This window comes from Molothrus ater, chromosome 7 (genome assembly GCF_012460135.2).
Source record: "Molothrus ater isolate BHLD 08-10-18 breed brown headed cowbird chromosome 7, BPBGC_Mater_1.1, whole genome shotgun sequence".
Taxonomy (NCBI): domain Eukaryota; kingdom Metazoa; phylum Chordata; class Aves; order Passeriformes; family Icteridae; genus Molothrus; species Molothrus ater.
This window is the reverse complement of record NC_050484.2, coordinates 22,538,004-22,555,828: the sequence shown is the minus strand read 5'-3', so window position 1 is coordinate 22,555,828 and position 17,825 is coordinate 22,538,004. Positions and strand designations below refer to the sequence as shown.

The 17,825-nt window shown below is 56.6% G+C and overlaps 1 protein-coding gene across 4 annotated transcripts in view; it reads right to left on the bottom strand.

The window, feature by feature from the left end:
* The window catches only part of NHEJ1 (non-homologous end joining factor 1), a 42,143-nt gene extending 24,970 nt beyond the window's left edge, over positions 1-17,173 (bottom strand). For 2 of the 4 annotated variants that reach the window (XM_036386281.1, XM_054515509.1), the window contains exons 1-5: positions 17,087-17,173; positions 16,357-16,542; positions 15,306-15,515; positions 12,571-12,709; positions 11,057-11,115 (exon numbers count right to left, since the gene is read on the bottom strand). In XM_036386281.1, coding sequence (XP_036242174.1) covers positions 11,057-11,115; positions 12,571-12,709; positions 15,306-15,515; positions 16,357-16,542 — 594 coding nt within the window. In that variant the 5' untranslated portion in view covers positions 17,087-17,173. Of the gene's footprint in view, positions 1-11,056; positions 11,116-12,570; positions 12,710-13,732; positions 13,893-15,305; positions 15,516-16,356; positions 16,543-17,086 lie in introns of those variants that run through there. The other 2 variants (XM_054515508.1, XM_054515510.1) reach the window with 2 other exon arrangements.
* Positions 17,174-17,825: the final 652 nt, after the last annotated feature.

The following is a 17,825-nucleotide window of genomic DNA, read 5'->3' as shown; positions in this document are numbered from 1 at the left end:
TGGGAAAACAAGAGGGGAACGAGACCTTTTCTGGCACGTTCTTGCCCGGCCTGAAGCTGTCCCCCACTTGCACTGGCCCAGAGAGGAGCCGAATCCTCTGCCCACTCCTGGCCACCCCTCGCCCTTTCCGTCTTTCCCACCTCTGCCAGCAGCAGGGCTGGAGATAGTGATTTGCCAAGCAGGGCCAGACGGCTTCTCCTTGCATCCCCTACAACCCTGGCTGTGACATGGGCTCACAACCCCACCAGAGATCCCCTGGTCCTTGCCTGCACAAGTCGATCTCCAAAGCAGCCTGAGAGGGTGAGGCTAAGTATCAGGGGGAACAGGACGCCCACACTTTAGGGACCCTACCACACTGGGCTCAGCTCCACACCTCGCCCACCCCAAAGGCAGGGCTGAGCCCTGTACTGGGGCAGGAGAGCAGCGCAGGATTTGGGCAGTCATGCCCACCTTCCCCTGTATCCCATGGTACCCCCTTCTCTCCAGAGAGCTGTGGGTTTGATGGGGGTGTGGGAGACCCCTCCACCCCTTCCCCAGCACAGGAGGAGGAGGAAACATAATAAGAAAAATAAAATTTATAAGCGAGGCAGTAATTATAGTGTGGCTACAAAAGGCTGCCTCCTCAGGGCCATCATTATGTGGCTAAATTTAACGCCCTGTGCGGCTGCTCCGGGGCGGGGGTGGGGGGAAGCCGCGTCCCGGGGCTCTGAGCATCCACACAGACGCCGGCTCCTGCTACCTTCCCTCCGTGCCGGCCAGGGCAGCACAGCTGAACGGCAGCCAAGAAAGCCATAAAGCGGGTCAGAATTTTTTTAATAGTCTATTTACCAAGATGCTGTTTTTACTGCCGAGGTTTCTCTCGTTTTATCTCTGGCTTTCCCCCGCCTCCCCGCTCTCTCTTCCCCTGACTCCTGAACAGACTGGGCTGTATTTTCTGTTTTAGGTTCCTCTCTCTCACTTGGTCTAAATACTATTTTCAGAACTCTAATTTTATACGGTATGTCCCTTTTTTTTCCTCTTTCTCTTTTTTTTTCTTCTTTTTTTTTTTTTTTTTTTGGTAAATATTTGCCATGACTAAGCCAGGACACATCCCGTTTAAAAGGTTCCCATCCCACAAAACATCAGCCCTTTAATGACATGAATCTCATTAACTCTCCCCATGAAAAGAGGTATAGAAAAGGAGCATCACTCAGCCCCTATGAGTTCCTGTATCTGCATGGACATATATTTAGCTGTGTGTACTGTACAGTCACAGGAGGGGACAGTCTGGGCACACGCACACCACCTCATTCAGCCAGAGGGACCCAGAGTGGGAGCCCCTGGGACCAGTGGGTTTTGGGATATCCGTCTGTCTAAGATAGGGTTGGGAAGGGCTCTAGGCCCAGTGGAGCCAGAGCTGGACTGCAAGAGCAGGCAGCTGGGCACAGAAGCGCCTCAGAGTCCCTCCAAGCTGGAATTTGGGATCCTCTGAAGGACCTTCTCCAGTGCTGGGGAGCAAGTTGTGTAAAGCCCACGCTTGCAAAGAGCAGTCCTGCCAGAGGGCCCAGCCACTGCCCTCTCCAGGCCCTGAGTCCCACTGGCTGGGTTTGGCGCTGGATAGCAGATGTTGGCTACATACTTGGAGATTGATTATGAAGGACCAGCACAAAGTCCCAGGAAAGGTACCGGGTCCAAATGCCCAGCGAGGTTTCCTTACTGAAGTGAGTCTGTCAAACCAAGTGGCCTCTGCATCAAGCACAGTATCCCCAGGAAGCAAGCAGAGTTCCCAAGGGCTCAGGCTATTTCAGCCTTCCTCTCAGTTGAGAAGGAGGCTCTGTCTCTTTCTCTCTCCATCCATAACAGCATCTTCTGCTGGGAACCAGTCCATCCACACTCCCATGCTGGGCGTGGTCATTTCTACTTCAGTATGGTCTTCACTTCTCCAGTATAGCTATCCCTTCTTTGCTGTAGTCTTTCCTTCCTCAGCATGGCCATCCCTTCTTCGGCATTGTCATCCCTTGCTCCACACAGTCATCTGTCACTCAGGATGGCCACTCTTTCCCATTGCTTCACCAGGTGTCTGATACTGGAGGGAGAAATCCCAGGAGATGCCAGGCTTGCCCAGATCTCACAGGCTGAGATCTCACTCACAGAGCCTGAAGGACACAGCAGGAAAAGTCTATAGAAAAAAATTTACTCCCTCTTTCCCAGATGGTCTCTGCATTTTCCCCTCTGATTTCCAGTCCAAGCAGGATACAATGCTATTTCTCAGCCTCACTGCATGCTACCGTTTTGGCATCAGGTAAGCACGTTAGCATGACCTCCTCGACCTCCTTGTTGTTCTCTAGAGCTGTTCCCAGCAAACCAGCTGTGAACAATCTGCAAAGGTACTGCTAAGTCCACAGCATAGGGCATGGCTGTGCTTATTGCATTCACATAGGTGCTCTTCCACATTTTGGGGAGAAAGAAATAACCCTGAGAAGGGCAACAGATAGGCAGTGCTGTGCAGAGACCACTGCTGCTACAGGCATTGCACTGACTGAGCAACACAGGCTTCCAACCCATAAATAAATCTGGGGGGATTTCACTTCATTTTGAATTGCTTTAAAGGTTTGATTTCAGCAGCTGAATAGACCCAGCCTTAAATGGTATCACCAGCCTAGGCAGCAGATGCCCACAGGTAGCACGCCCACACTCCCATGTGTAGGACCCTCTCCCCCCAGTAATGTGGCCACAATTCCAAGTGTTTCCACAACCCAGAGTGAGACATGCCTGGAGAGACTCACACCTCCCCAAGTGCATGGCTCCCAGAGCTGGAGCTTTCTGCAGCTGTGCTGGAGCCCACGTGCGGGCAGGGCTCCATGTGCTCTGGCTGCACTGAGCCAGGCTCCCCGCTGGCCCCCAGCAGCCAACATTAATTCATTAACAGTCCCATTAACACCCAGCTGTGGTTTCCCCCCAAACTCAGGCAGGGACCGCTCCCCTGTGAAAGCTGCTGACAGATGAAGTTTCCACCTTCAGCCCTTCTGGAGTTCTGTATAAAAATAAGCAGGGCTTTTTTTTCAAAAGGAAAACTATATTTCCCCTATCCGCAGGCCCGCGCACACGTGCAGGACTCACAGCAGGAATTTGCTCCAATTTCCCCCACCCACAAGCATATCGCCTTTGGCCAGAGACCAAACGTGGGCATTTTCAGCCCAAGATATCAGGTTTTTCAGCATCCAGAAGAAAAGAAGCCACCGTGACCCTGTGCTGCGCTAAAAAAAGGATGCCTGTTTCCTGCCCAAAAGGTGCTGGGAGACCCAGTGGTGCTCCCAACAGGGCCTCATCCAGGATCCACAGCAAGGCAGCTGCCAGCACCTCCTGAAGAATTGGCACGGCCAAGAATCCTGTTTGGGATTTGGTATCAAATTTTCTTTTCCCCTTTTCATTGTCATTCCCAGACAACCATGACCACCAGACACTGCAGCATCCCAAGGAGATGCCCAGCTCAGCACCTACCTGGGACCTGTTACACAGCATTTATTTCCTCCTTTCCTAGATGATCTCTCCTCAAGAGCTGTGAGCACAAGTTGATGTTCAGGAGACAATCCCTGATGCTCTGGAAGCCCACCCCGTGCCACAGAGGGGTTGATATCCTTGCCTTACATCATCCAGCTCCAGATCAGGCTCTGCAGCCTCTATTAGCAGCACAGGAGCTGGTTCTCTGGGGCTCTCACTGAGAGGCTGGAGGCCAGGAAGCAGAGATCTCAATCAAATGTAGGCACCATGGGATCAGAGCACTGCTTGGTGCTTGAAGGGTGTGCTACTTTGGGCATGTCACCAACAAACAGGGTGGCTTCAGCTCCCCGGAGAGGACAAAGCAAGTGCCCGCTACCTTCTCAGATGCCTGGTCACTAGCAGAGCACCCTGCATCCCTTTGATCCAGAGGTGTTTGCCTCGCTGAGAACCCTCTAACTACTCCTTCCTTTAAATAGCAAAGCTCACAAATGCCCTATATGGCTCCATGTCTATACGTTGTCTATGTATTTGTGTACACACATGCACACAACACACAGAGATTTATTCGTGTTTTCAGAGCGGTTCAGGATACATTCCAGGACGAAATTCCAGCCCGTGCTGGAGCCAAGAACATCAGTGGCCCCGGCATTTGCTGCCCCCTCTGCCTGCGCACACACTAAATACGGAAAGGGAGAGGTATAAATAGAGAGAGAAATACATGAATGGCCCTGTTTCCTTACACAGATACACAGAGTGCAAAGGTCCAGGCAGAGTGGGAGCAGGCAGACTCAGGAATCCGATGGCTGTATCCCCTGGGGTGCAGAGCAATCCATTCCCAGGTGCTGCTGTCTGCCCAGATGTCTCAGCTGTTCAGTATCACCTCTGCATGGGCTGGCACAACTGGAGGAGGCTACAGAGGCTTTGGCCCATGGGACAGGGAGGGATCAGCTTTCAGGAACACCAATTAAAGCTGCCAGCGGATGCCACTGGAGCTGTGGGTGTGGAGGAAGCTAGTGAAGGGCTCAGGACACACAGGGACATGGTGAAAAGACCTGACATTTCAAGCACAGAAGGGGTGCTGGGAGCTGCTGAGGACAGCACCAGGGCTGCAGGCAGCACTGTTCCTCTGCTCTTGGAGACAGTGGGGATGGCAACACCCCAGTCCAAACCCCATCAGCTGGGGACAGAGCTGCTGCCACATCCCTTGCTAACACAGAGCAGTGCCTTTAGTGCCTCATCAAGTCTACCCTGTTTTCCACCTCAAAAGATCCTTTGCTTCCAGGAGCTGCTGCCATACCCTGAGCTGGGACAGGTGGCTGCAAGGCACAGTGGTCAGGGGCAGATCATGCTCCACACCTTCTCCCCTGCCAACCATCCCTGCATGTCCCCTTTGCCCTTCTCTAGCCCAAACACAGCCACAGAGCCCAGCGTGGTGGGGCTGGGACCCCAGACACCTCCGTGCTCCCTGCTGCCCCTGGTGCTCCCCAGGGCTGGGCACTGCCCACAGCTGCAGGGCTGATAATGGCCAAGATGTGGGAGCAGAGCCGGGGCTGGTGGCAGGGGGATGGCTGCTCTGCTTTCAGGAGGGGGAAGGGGCTCTCCCCCTTCAATGCTCCCATTTGAGCTGAGGCCTGGCACTGGCTCAAACCACTGCCTGCTGACACGAGATCAATCATCCCCCGAGCTGAGCTGTTCCTCAGCAGCACTGCACAGCCAGTGCCCAAGCACAGGCTGGGGCCTCTCCCGCAGGAGCAGGGTCTGGCCCCTTCTGCCAAAAGATCTGTGACACCCCTCTTGCTGCCTGCAGTGCATGGCACAGCATGGCACAACCTGGCACACCACAGCAGTGTGGCACAGCTTTGCATGGTACAGCATGGCATGGCATGGCATGGAGAGGATGAGGAGCACCCCAGCTGCAAAGGAGGGCTCTCTATACATGCCAGACCAGATGTGCCAGACAAGGGCTGTGCAGCACCCCAGGGAGGGTGGCTGTGATGGTGCTTGTCCACCCCTCCATCCCCAAACAAACCACTGGATGCTGGGCTGAAGTGGGCTGGGACCAAGCAGACAGCTGCCTGTACCTGGTCCAGGTGCCACCCATTCTCTACAGTGTCACAGCCACAGTCACAGGGGGTTGGGCTGTGAAACCTCCAGATCCCCAGAAGGAACATCCCGTCAGGGCTCTTGGGATAGCATCTACATCCCTGGCAGAGGCAAGGGCTGGAGCAATCACAGCCAGCCTAGCCCTGGTCCAGCAGCCAGGGACTCACTGCTTGCCCGTGGTCTGGGCACTTTTGGGCAGACTGCTGCTCTGGGGTGCCTGTGCCAAGTCTGGTTTTAGCAGCATGTAGCTCCACTGACTCACTGCTTGTGCAAGCGGCCTGTGGCTGCCAGTGGCAGCCCCGAGAGTGCATCCTGGCTGGGTGCCCCTCACCTGCTGGGGCCTCAGCAAATAAATAAATAACACCGCAGCACCGACCACCACGGGCCTCTATGGCAAACACTGCAGGGGGCTGTGCCCAGGCGGTGGTGAGCACCCACACTGTGATGACCACCAGTGCATCTCCCCAGGTGCACCACTGTGGACACCAAGTGCTAGTCCCTGTCCCCTGCCCTCTTCAGGCAGCAGATGTGGCACTGTGCCCCCTGCTCCCATCAGTAGCAGCATGCACACTCCTAGTGCTGTTCTCACGCTCCTGCTCTGGTACGTGTGCTCACGCTGAGTACAAGCAGCCCTCACTCCATTCCTGCTTGCAGCAGTGTGCAGCTCCCTGAGACCACATGTGTGTAGGGCAGTGTGTGCCCCACTCTGCTCAGCACAGCCATGGCCCACTGCATTTCCAGTGTGCAACTCAGACCCCAGGGCAGTGATGGGATGACGTGACCAAAGCTTGCTCAGGAATGAAGCAAGGACCATCCAGGTGGCCCCAATCCAGAACAAGACACCATCACCCATGGGGCTCACAGCACAAATGCTTGGCAGCATACAAGAGCTTGCTCTGCTTATCCAAGCTGCCCCACAAGCCAGCCCCATGCTGCCACCTCTGCCCTGAGCCAACCTGCCCAGGGCTGTGCAAATTTTGCACTGCTTAGCCCTGACAGCAGCAGCACACAGCTCCTTCCCCAGCTCCATGCCAAGGGCCCCAGCCCAGCAGAGCACCCCCAGGACGTTCTCCCCAAGCCCTGCACCCTGTGTGCACGCAGTCCATGTCACACACATGCCATCACCCCACTCTGGCCCAGTCGCAGCTGCAAAGCCGCAGCTACCTTGCGCTAATTAAAAACATCCCTTGTTTGAAGGAGCCAAAGGGCTGCTTCCTCTCCCCTGCCCTGAGCTGGCGTGGGTTTGAGGGATGCCTGTCCCCACCCTGCAAAACACGCAGGCCACCACTGCCTTCGTCCTCGGCCAGACCGGGGCCACTCCGCTACCCAGGGCTTATTTTCAGTTCCTGTTAAAAAGCAGAGAGTGGGTGCTGGAGGCAGGCAGTGAGCAGCAGCCAGGTACCCGGCTGGACCCCGCGGTGGCAATGGCCTGCGGCTGCAGAGCGCGTCCCGGCCACCCTCCACCTGCCCCGCTGGCCTGTGTCCCCAGCCGGGAGGGGGCCGGGTGCCTGGCCCGGGTCCCAGCCCGGGTGGGAAACAATGCGAGGGATGCTGACCCCGGCCGCCCTGACGTCAGCCAGCACCGCTGCCGGCACCCCCGCCAGCCCTGGCCCCGGGGCTCCCACTCGCCCTCGGCTGGGGCCACACTGGAAGCTGCCTGTTTGTTTATCTTCCTCTGCAGCGTTGCTTGTTTTGATGGTACATCCTCCTCCTCCTCGCCGGGCCCCGGGGTCGAGCCGTGAACCCGCCGCGTCCTGTTTGCCGAGGTCCCGCGCTCCGCTTGCGGAGGTGCGGAGCAGCCGCCCCCGGCCAGCCACAGCAGATAAAAATACACAGGGCAGAGCATCCTGGGGCACAGGGGCTATATTTGCACTGATGGTATCCATGAGCTTGTCCTCGGTGTACCTGTCCCTGCCCTCCTCAGAGCAGGGGGCACGGCGCTGCAGGAACCTGCTCACCCTTCTCCCTCCAAGTCAGAGTGCAGACTCTGGAATAAGCTGTGTCATGAAACGCTGACCATAACCAAGCTGGAGCAGGCCCTCAAAACTCATGGGTGGCCACCCCACCCTGCCCTGTGGGGCCATTTCTGTAAACCAGAGGGACACCAGGGGACAAAATATCCCCAACCTGCTGGGTCCTAGACTGCTGGGAACAGAGCTGGGGAAGCCCCGAAGCACTGAGCCCTCTCCAGCCGCCTTCTCCTTCCCCTAATGGTGTGAACCCCTGGGCTTGCCAATAAAAGCCACCAGCTTCACCTCGGCTTCTGCACAGCCACTGCTCCTTCCAGCTCTGCTCAAGCCCAGGCAGCTGCTCAGCAGTGAACCCTTGCCAAAAACTGTGTGTGTGAAAGCATCATTTCCTAAACGTATAAATATTACCAGGGCTTTGCTGGAAAACTCCCCATGGTTAGTTAAAATGCCCTGGACAGCCAAGTGCACACAAGCCCAGATAAAGGGCATGCCTAAGCTGAGAGGCTCTGCAGCTCTGCCCTGGGGGACTGACAGGTCCTTTCCTCTCCATGCGGGATACAGCAAATATCTGGGAAGTGAGAAAAGCTGTGGAGCACCTGCCCACATCCAGCCCTGTACCACATCATCACAATCCCTCTCCAGCCAAGAGGTGCTTACCACAACCAAACATTCACAACCTGCAGCCCCATTTCACAGATGGAGATACTGGAAGGACGAATAGATCTCTCTTCTTGACCTCCTGTCCACTGATGTTCAACCAAGACAAAACCCAGCAACTTGGTTTTCTTCCAGGCAGGCTCCTAGCCCACTTTAGAGACATTAAGAGACGGAGGATCAACCACTGCCCTTGGGAGCATGCCCCAGTCACTGGCAGGAGCAAACCCAAGCGCCTCCATTCTAACTTGAAATTCCCTGGCTCTATGTCCCAGTGCCTGGCTTGTGCTCCAGTGCTCTCTGCAAGATTAAAGAGAGCCCTTCACCAACCAGCCTTTTCTCCTTGTAAAGACCCGCACAGACTACGATCAAGGCACTCTCAATTTTCTCCCTGATAAGCTAGACAGAGCTCTTCCCTTCCAAGCCCTCAATGCCAGGCTCTCTCCCCAGTTCACTCCTGTGACTCTGTGCTGATTGACCAGCATCTTTTTGGAAACCTACACATGGGAGCTGCTCACTGCATTCCCAGCTCCCCACAGCACATCCTGAGGGACCCCAGCTCCTTGCACTGCTCCTTTTAGGAGCTGACAAATAGAGTGTTAAATTGCCTGGAGGCTCTGAAGTAACTGCACAGAGACAATGAGGTCACCCAGACCATCTTTCTGCTGCAAGATGAGAGGAGAGTCTGGGGTGAAGAGCCAGTTTTGGTGGTGAAGAGCTGAAAAGCCATTTTTGGTGTTTCTCACTAACACAAGACCTAGGAGGCATCAGAAGGAACAACAGGGTACCACATTCAAACCAAAGGCAGCAGCTGTTTGCATCTCACAGCTCATTGCTGCAAGATGGCATCATCAGTGGGTTTATAAAGAATGGTACGAATGCAGAGAGGACACACCCTTCCAGCAGACCAAGTGCACAACTGCATCCTTCCACCAGCCTCTCCCCTGCAGCCAGTGCTCAGACCTGGCTACCAGAGGATGCAGAGGGGCAGCATCTCCCAGAGCCTTCCATTCCCTATCTGGCTCCAAGACACTGCTCCTGGACTGTTCTCGGGACACACAGCACCAACCACCATCCCATCTTTTCAGCCTGTGCCAGATGTACTCCACACCAGCTGCTTTTGCCAGGCTCTGCCTCACTCCCCTCCTGCCCACTCTGTACCTTCCCCCATGGCCCAGACCCGACCAGCTCTTGGAGGACTCTGAATTTCAAGCCTGATGTTCATCTTTAGCAGATGTTGTTCAGATGACTCTTCTACAAAGACACTTCACCATCCCCCTATCCTGGCACATCTGCCTGCACCCTTCCAGCAACAGCACTGAAACATTTACTGACTGCTTCTGCCATGTCTGGTCCAGTATAAATCATTTTACCACCTCTGTCTACTAATAAGCTTATCCTATTGCTGGGAGCTTGGGGTTTTCTCCTGCTACACTAAATAAAAGCCTTTCCCTTCTGTTCATCGCCATGATTTTTCCCTGATGTCTTTAGCTTCTGTTACCCATTTTCTACACTTCATAATTTCTAATTTATACTGATTGCTATCTACTCCCGCTCTCCCATTTGTTATAAACTGCTCTTTTATTTCTAATTGCTGCCTTCACTTTGCTGCTGAACCAGAACGGGCTCTGGGCCAGTGCTGCCCTCTTTCTTGATTGTGGAATTGTGGCTTTTTGTGGCTTCTGAAATTCTTCTGAAAGAGCTCACCATTTTCATTCACATTTTTCTATCTAAATGTTTCCTCTGAGCTGATTTCACTCATAATTTTCCCCCTGCTTTGGGAAATTAGCTCTTTCAAGGCATGAAGGATATAAATTACTGCTTAGGAATGTCCTTTCTGTGCCCAGGGTGAATGTAATCTGGTCATGATCACTGGTCCCTAGGCAACCTTCAAGTTGCAGTCCAGCAGTGAATTCATCTCTATCCTTCATAATCCAGGGGAAAGTTGCCTGCACTGGATGCAATGCCTTGCATATAAAAGAGGGATCATCTCTAATTTTTAGAAACTCTGCAGATCATCTATTGTTGGCTGCAAAAGTACATCAGCTCATCTCATAAACCACCATCCTCCCAAAGCCCGTGTGATACCACTGGCACCTTGGCTGACAACCTGGTCCCCAGCAGGTACCACTGCCCCCCATTCCTGTGCCTTCACAGTGAGCACAGGAACACTCAGAAGTGCCCCAAGTCCTTTTGCATAATGGGCATCAAGCATTTCTGACCCTGACACATTAGTCTGAATCATTTCAGTGCTTCTGTGATGATTTCCAGTAATGCAAAAGGATCAAAGACTCTCTCCTTCCAGTCCCAGTTTCTCCAAAGCACACGTCTGATTTTAGAGCTGAGTGTGCCAAGGGGACAGTGACAGGCAGAGCATGGATACCATGCTGAAAAGCTCTCGTCCCCACAATGTGTCACTGCAAAATCACCTCTAAAAGCAACAGGTGAACTAAAAAGGGATGGCTTCTCCTCATTCACCTGATCCCTGCCTGCCATCAGCAGCAGTGTTTGGGTCCACAGCAAGTCTGGGAGGCAAGTGAATACAGCGAATATGCCCCAGTGATGGCACCCTCCTGTGAAGCAGCCAGCCTGGCTCGCACCTCTGGCAGCTCCCAGCAACCAGGCAGTTCCCATCCAGCCATGTCAGGCCTATTCCCTGCTCTGCTAGGCCTAGAGATGAGGTGCAAGGACACAAAGAGGGCTGTGGGAGAGCGAGAGGGCATGACCCCTCTTTAGGCAAGTCTAGCTATCCCCATCAGTGCTCCCATGCAGCCTGGCACACCTCACACTGCAGCTGCTGATGAAACCACCCCTTGGGCAAAGGAGAGAGGACTTGCACCGTTCCTTACCTCAGCCACGAAGTTCTGCTGAAACGTCTCCTCCCGGAAGGGCTCTGTCCGCAGGCGGTCTGCAAGGGAGACAGGGATCAGCCTGGGCAGGTTGGGCCAGACCTCCCCCCCAGCTTCCTCTTTCCCTGACCATAGGGTGAGGATGCTGCAGGGGAAAAGCTCCAGCATGCTCTTCCCAGAATCAGCAGGAAACACCAGCAGGCCTCTTGGGCTAGGGACATATCATTTGGTTAGCAGAAGGTGCAAGGACCACAAGGAAGTTGGAAAAGCATGGTTGAGCCTGCTGAAGCAGACAGCAGCCAGGCAGAGCCAATAGTGCATCCCCACTTGTCCCGCACTTCCGAGTAGGGAACGGTGGCAGGACATGCTCAACACCATTCCCAGACCTTCCAGCTAGAACAAGCTGTCTGAGTCTGTGGGACAGGGCACTGCTTGTCCAGCTGCTCAAATGAAGGTGTGAGCCAGCCTGCGTCCTCCTCTTGCAGGACAGGGACAAACCCCTGTTATACTCTGCTCTGCACCTCGTCCAAAACACTAATTTTTCCACATTGTTGCTAAGATGTAGACTGGAGAAGCAGCTGGCTGGATTTGCTCAGCCACTAGGGTGCAATGCTTTCTCCCAGCTTTCTGCCCTGCACCAAGTAAGGGACAAGAGAGGCCAGCTGCTCGCCAGCATCAGTGCCTGGACCCAAGACAGGTTGTCCAGGCTGCTCCAAGCCGTGCAGAGATTGCATGCAGCAGGATAGAGGGAAGTGCAGCTGGCCAATGCAGCTCTAGTGCACCTACAGGGCAGATCCAGGCTCCTGTAGTGGGGGCACCAGTCATGGGACAGGGTCTGGACCACAGTATCTTCCTGGATGTGATACACAAGCCCGGGCTGACCCCCATTAGTCTCTGCATGCTCAGGGCAGCATGCTCCTGCAGAAGTGCAGGTATCACCTGTGGCAGCAGGAGAAAGCATGGCAGTAGCAAGGGATGACCCAAAAAACAGCGCCCAGCCAACCTCCATAGGTGGGGAACAAACCACCCCCCAAGGTGGCTCCCCCTGCCCCACGTCCAGGGGGGCTACGGTGTGCCCATCAGCCTGATGGCAAAGTGGGCTGGGCACTGGAGGAGGGCCCATGAGCACGGCTGCTCTTCCCACATTTGGGAGAGCCCAGAGCCCCTGGGTGCTGTCCAAGCACTCAGTGAGCTACTGCACTTGGGAAGGGAGCCTGACACCACTGCAGGGCCAGCCCTTGAGGCTTCCCCGCTGGCTCCTGGGGACCAGCCAGGTGCTCTCAGAGTACTGGAGAGCCCCTTGGCCACTCCCCAACTCGTACAGCTATCGGTCAAGGGCTGCTCCTCCCCCAGCTCACCCCAGAGGCTGCTCCCAGCCTTCTGGCTACTGTTGTGCTGCTGGCTTAGCTAAATATGAAACACAAGCCAGGCTGGGTAACAGCCAGAGGGAGCAAAGCACGCCAGCCCAGTGCTAAGGAGGAAACTTGCTCTCTGCCCCAGGCATCCCTCCTCACCTCTGCTGAGAGTGGCCCCGCTCTCCCTGTAATCCTCAATCTCAGCATCCTTCTGGAGCAGCAGGGAAATCAGCTCTTGCACCTGGCACTGCAGCACCAGGTTCATCTGGATCAGGGGCCGCACGAGGTGACGGGACACCTACAACAGAGGAGGGGTGCTCTAGGAAAGGTCCAGGTCCAGGAAGGCACACAGCTGTCCTCAGAATGGTCAGAGCAGGGCACCCAGCAAGGTCTTAGCAAGAGCTGCAGCCCAGGTCACACAGGGCTCCACAAAATACCCCACATCTCACACACATCCAGTGGGAAAAGGATGTGAGCTGGGAGAAGGCAGGCCAGATGCTGTGAGACATATCCCTCCATCCCAACCCCATCCTTTCACAGCTGAGGCTGCAGCAGGGGAGAGCTTAGGTGGGAGAGCAGGGATAGGCAGTGTTCCACCCACTACCTGGGGTGCAACAGGAAACAGAGAGCCCCCCATGTGCCACCCAGACCCTCTCCATGGCTCTGCACACCTCATGGCACGTTCTTATGCAGGAAACAGGAATGGCTGGGTGAAAAACCAGAAAGCTCCAAGATGTCAAACTGTGGCTTCATGAACAGGAGAGGCACTTCCAGGGAAGTAAGATCAAAAGCAAAAGAGATCTCAACAGGCAGGACTTGTGCATGCTCCCCAGTGCAGCCCCCACTGCAGTGTGCCCTCTAAGCTTACGCCACACAAGCCTCATGCAGAGCCCTGGGCATGTCCTCTGTCTCAGAGCCCAGCTGGGCCATCCTGGCCCAGCAGGATCACAAAGCAGCCTCTCTCCTATCACGTCCTTCAGTCTCTGGAAGGGTATTTGAGATCCCCCAACCCATTGTGTCCCTTGTTTCTGTGGCCAGGCTGAGTCCATGGGTGAGAGGACAGCAAACCCAGCATTGCTCTCGAAGCATTCTCATTCCTATGGCAAGCCCACAGTGGGCTCTGTGCTTTGCCCACCCCAAGATATGAGCCCAGAGGTGATGGCCATCACCCACTGGAGCACTTGGAGTGCACGACCTGCAGCAGAGGTGGGATGGGCCGAGCCAGGTAGGCTCTATGCCTTCCTCAAGCCCCTGGCTGGGCCAGAGTTGATCCCCATCACTGCATCCACCAGCCACACTCAGCACCCCAGCTGCTTCCCACCTCCATGGTGTCTTGCAGAGATCCAGTGTGTGCCCACGATGAAGTAGAGGAGCAGCCGGGAAGAGGGCCTTTGCACCTCATTAGCTCAGCCAGGACCCCGATTACCGGCTCCCCAGCTCAACCCTGACGGTGAGAGCAGCCCCCGCAGCAGCTGGGGAGCCCGGCTGTGCCCCCGCCATGCCCAAGCACAGCCGTTCGGGGGCAGAGGCACCGCGGCCGGCAGCGGGAGCGGGGCTGCGGGGCGCTGCCTCCCGCCGGCCGAGCGGGGCTGCGGGGCTGCGGGGCGCTGCCTCCCGCCGGCCGAGCGGGGCTCCGGGGCTGCGGGCGCTGCCTCCCGCCGGCCGAGCGGGGCTGCGGGGCTGCGGGGCGCTGCCTCCCGCCGGCCGAGCGGGGCTGCGGGGCTGCGGGGCGCTGCCTCCCGCCGGCCGAGCGGGGCTCCGGGGCTGCGGGGCGCTGCCTCCCGCCGGCGGCGGGGCCGCAGCGCCGTGCCGGGCCCGGGGCTCCGCCGGGCGGTTCGCGGGCGCCGGGCGCCCTCTTGTGCGCGCAGGGACGCAGGGCCCGGGGGGAGCCCCACCTGCAGGGGTCCGCAGGGGCTGCCGCTGCAAACGCAACGTGCCCGTGAAAGAGCAAACCCTTAAAAGCCGGGAGAATCCGGCTTTTTCCGCCCGTCGTGACAGACCACCTGCAGGCCGTCTGAGGGTACCCGCTGCTCTGTGCCCTGCTTCGTGGCTTGCTCCTAAAGAGAACAGCATCACTCTGCTCTACTGAGTGCTGGCAGGGCATCACCCCACACTGGACATAGAATTATCTAAAGGTTTGCTTTGGAAGGGATTTTTGATATAACTCACTAGATCAGGTTGTTATAGGGCCCATCCAGCCTGGTCTTGAACACTTTCAGGAATGGAACATCCATAACTTCTCTGGGCAACCTGCTCCAGTGCCTCATCACCCTCATAATTAAGACTTTTTTCCTAGCAGCAAATCTAAATGTCTCCTCTTATAGTTGAAAAACTTTTCTCCTTGTCCTATCACAATCTGCCCATGTAAAAAGCTGTTCTCCCTCTTTTTAATAAGCCCTCTTCAAGTACTGGAAGGCTGCAATGAGGTCTCTCCAGAGCCTTCTCTTCTCCATGCCAAACAATCCCATCTCTTGCAACCTTTGCCTTTGCTACTGCATAAAGACCTTTGTCTTTGTAGGAGAGGAGCTCCAGCCCTTTTATCATCTTTGTGGCTCTCCTCTGGACCCCTTCTAACACGTCAATGTTTTTCTTGTGCCAAGCACCCCATATTTGGATGCAGAACTCCAGATGGGCTCTCACAAGGACATTTCACTTATGCCCCAGCAGCAACATGTGCTGGGACATCCCTGTGTAACTGCATGGCACAAACCAAAGCCTCAATGGGGAGAAATGGGGACAGTAAGCCTTGGGAGAGGCAGAAGGCAACCTACAGTCACCAGCGTGGCTTGAGACTACACAAAAGCCTCTAAGGAGAGGCCTAAGGAGATAATCCTAAGGAGATAATCCTTAATTTTGGCCACTCCCCTCCCTGAAGTCTCTGCAGCTTTGCTCACCATGTCCAAGGGAGCCGGGCAGCAGTGGAAGTCCCAGTAGAAGGGCAGTCCTGACAGCTCGCTTTTCACGTGCAGCCTGAGGCCACTGGGAGAGCGGTGGCAGGAGAAGGCAGTGGTGGCACCTGGCTGCCCTGCCAGCAAGGGGCACATCAAGCTGCACAAGTGGCTCAGGAAGGAGGACACGTGGACAGTCAGCCGCTTGTTCAGCTCCTGGGAAAAGGCAAGGTTAGGGGACATAGCACAGCACTGGGGAAAAAACAGCAGAAATCCCAGCACCAAAGGAGTGAAACTACTGCATGTTCCACAGCAAAAAACCACCCCTGGGCCTTGGCTTCCAGCTGACATGACATTCCTCACTGATTCTCCCAAGCCAGCCATGCTGGGAAGATTCCCCTATCCAGTCCAGGATGGGCAGGGTGCAGCAGTCTGCACTAGCACATCTGTTCTGCATGCCACCACAAGCACCATAGCCTGGCTGAGAGCCCACAGCAGGACAATCTGCCAGAGCTGCAGCCATCTCCCATCCCTCCTGCCACCAGCCACTCAGCATTATGGGACACAGGAACACGCCACTCCAATGGCACATGAGGGCCTGGGCACATGGGCTGAGGAGATGAGGCACAGCTCCATGCATTTTTGGGGGCCAAGCTGACAGGATGCCCCATGAGAGACTACTAGCTATGAATGTGAACAGAATCTCTCTGTCATGAGTAGAAGGCAGCCTTGTTTCCAGCTCCTCTTTAGTACATTGACCCTGGGGAAACCAGCTGCCCATCCAGCCCACAAGTGAAGAGACTGTGCCAGCCTCTGTATGCAGACCCACCTGGCTGCCCCAGGCATGCTAAACAGAGTGGCCCACTCTCCCAGGAGAAGGGTGTTTGGCCAAGCGGGGTGACAGGGCTTGGGCAGAGCCACACAGGGACTTCCCAGGTTGGGCATTTGCAGCCGAGCCCAGTCAGACCCAGCAGCCATTGTGTCACCAAGCAATTTATGCTGGAATGTCAGCTCCTGGGAGGAGAAAAAGAGGCCCCTGGCCTCTTCAGATACTCACCTTGGACCTTTGTCCCACAGCCTCGGCGTCTGCACTCTCGTACCAGACACTGCTAAGGTCAGAGATCAGCAGGATATAGCCAGTATCCCTGAAGCACACTTTGGCAAGAAAACTGGACTCACCAAAGCGAACAGAAGCCCAGGGCTGGGTCAGGAGGCTGCTTTCCAGCTCCTCGGAGCCCTCCATCTGCAAGAGAGCAACCAGGTCTCTGCCTCAACCCCTGCCCAGGCACACCTGGTCCCTGGGGTGGCCTAAAGGGACCGGCAGTCCCGGCTGGCCCATTTGTGACCCGACAGCACAGAAGTGAGGGTACTCAGCCAGCTCTGGCCGCACATGCAAGCAGCAGAGCTGGGGCATGTGTTTGGGGAGCTTGCTGCAGGGCAGGTCCTGCCGCAGCTCACAATAAGCCCCCCAGACGCTCCAGCAGGCGCACGGCAGTGGAACTGCTGGCTCCTCGGGCTATCCGCTGCTTGCTGGCGCTAACTCGGCAAGACCTCTACGCCCAAATGAGCATTGAGGCTGCCCCGCCGGCACCGGGCGGGGAGCTGGGCGCTGCACCCTCCTCCTGCTGGGGCATCCCATCCCTGCGCTCCAGGCGAGCCCTGCCGGCAGGGACACCACTGCCGCTTCCCGCTCCTCCCTGGGACGGGCTCCACGCTCCCAAAACACTCGGGGACCCAGCGATCGCGGCTGCCCGCCGGCCTCGGGCTCTGCGGAGCCGCAGCATTACCCGGGGCAGAAGGAGCCGGCGGCCGGGGGATGCAGAGGCTCGGGCTTTTTATCCAAAATTCCTCGGGCTTGCGAGCGGCGCCGGGCCGGGGGCAGGGCGGACTACGGCTCCCGGCATGCTGCTCTCTTCCGCGGCGTGCGGGGCCGGGGCACGCCGGGATGTGCGCTCCCTGCGCTCCGGGAGCGGCCGTGCCTACCCCACGGTCCCCGGAGCGCGCTGCTGTTCCCTTGCCTGCTCACAAGGACAGCGAGCCGAGCTGGCTGCCCCTCTAGAGCGGCGGGTGCCACGGCCGAGATGTTGATGGGGACCGAAATGCTTCAGGATTTTAGTGTGCGCTTGCGTCTGCTGCGAAATGTCCCGGCACTAGTGCCCAGCCGGGTACAGCGCCCTGTACAGCCGGAGAGGCAGCGGCAGCACGGGGCTCCTCCTGTTCCTTGGCCCCAGGTCTATTCCTGAGCCCCAGGGTGCCGGGGCAGGCACGGGCAGGGCACGCACCCGCCCCGCTGCCCTGCCAGGGGTGCGGGACTCGGCTGCTGCAGCACAGTGAGCCCTGCACGGCTGGGGCTGCAAGTGCCTCTGACCCCATGCCTGCGCACAGAGCAGCGTTGTGCCAGCTTGGCACACCACACACCCCAGTTCCCTCCACACTGAGGTCCACCCTAACCCCAGGCACTGATTTCCAAACCTCATCACCCATTCTCTGACTGTGATCCCCCACCAGCACACCGTGCATTGAGGC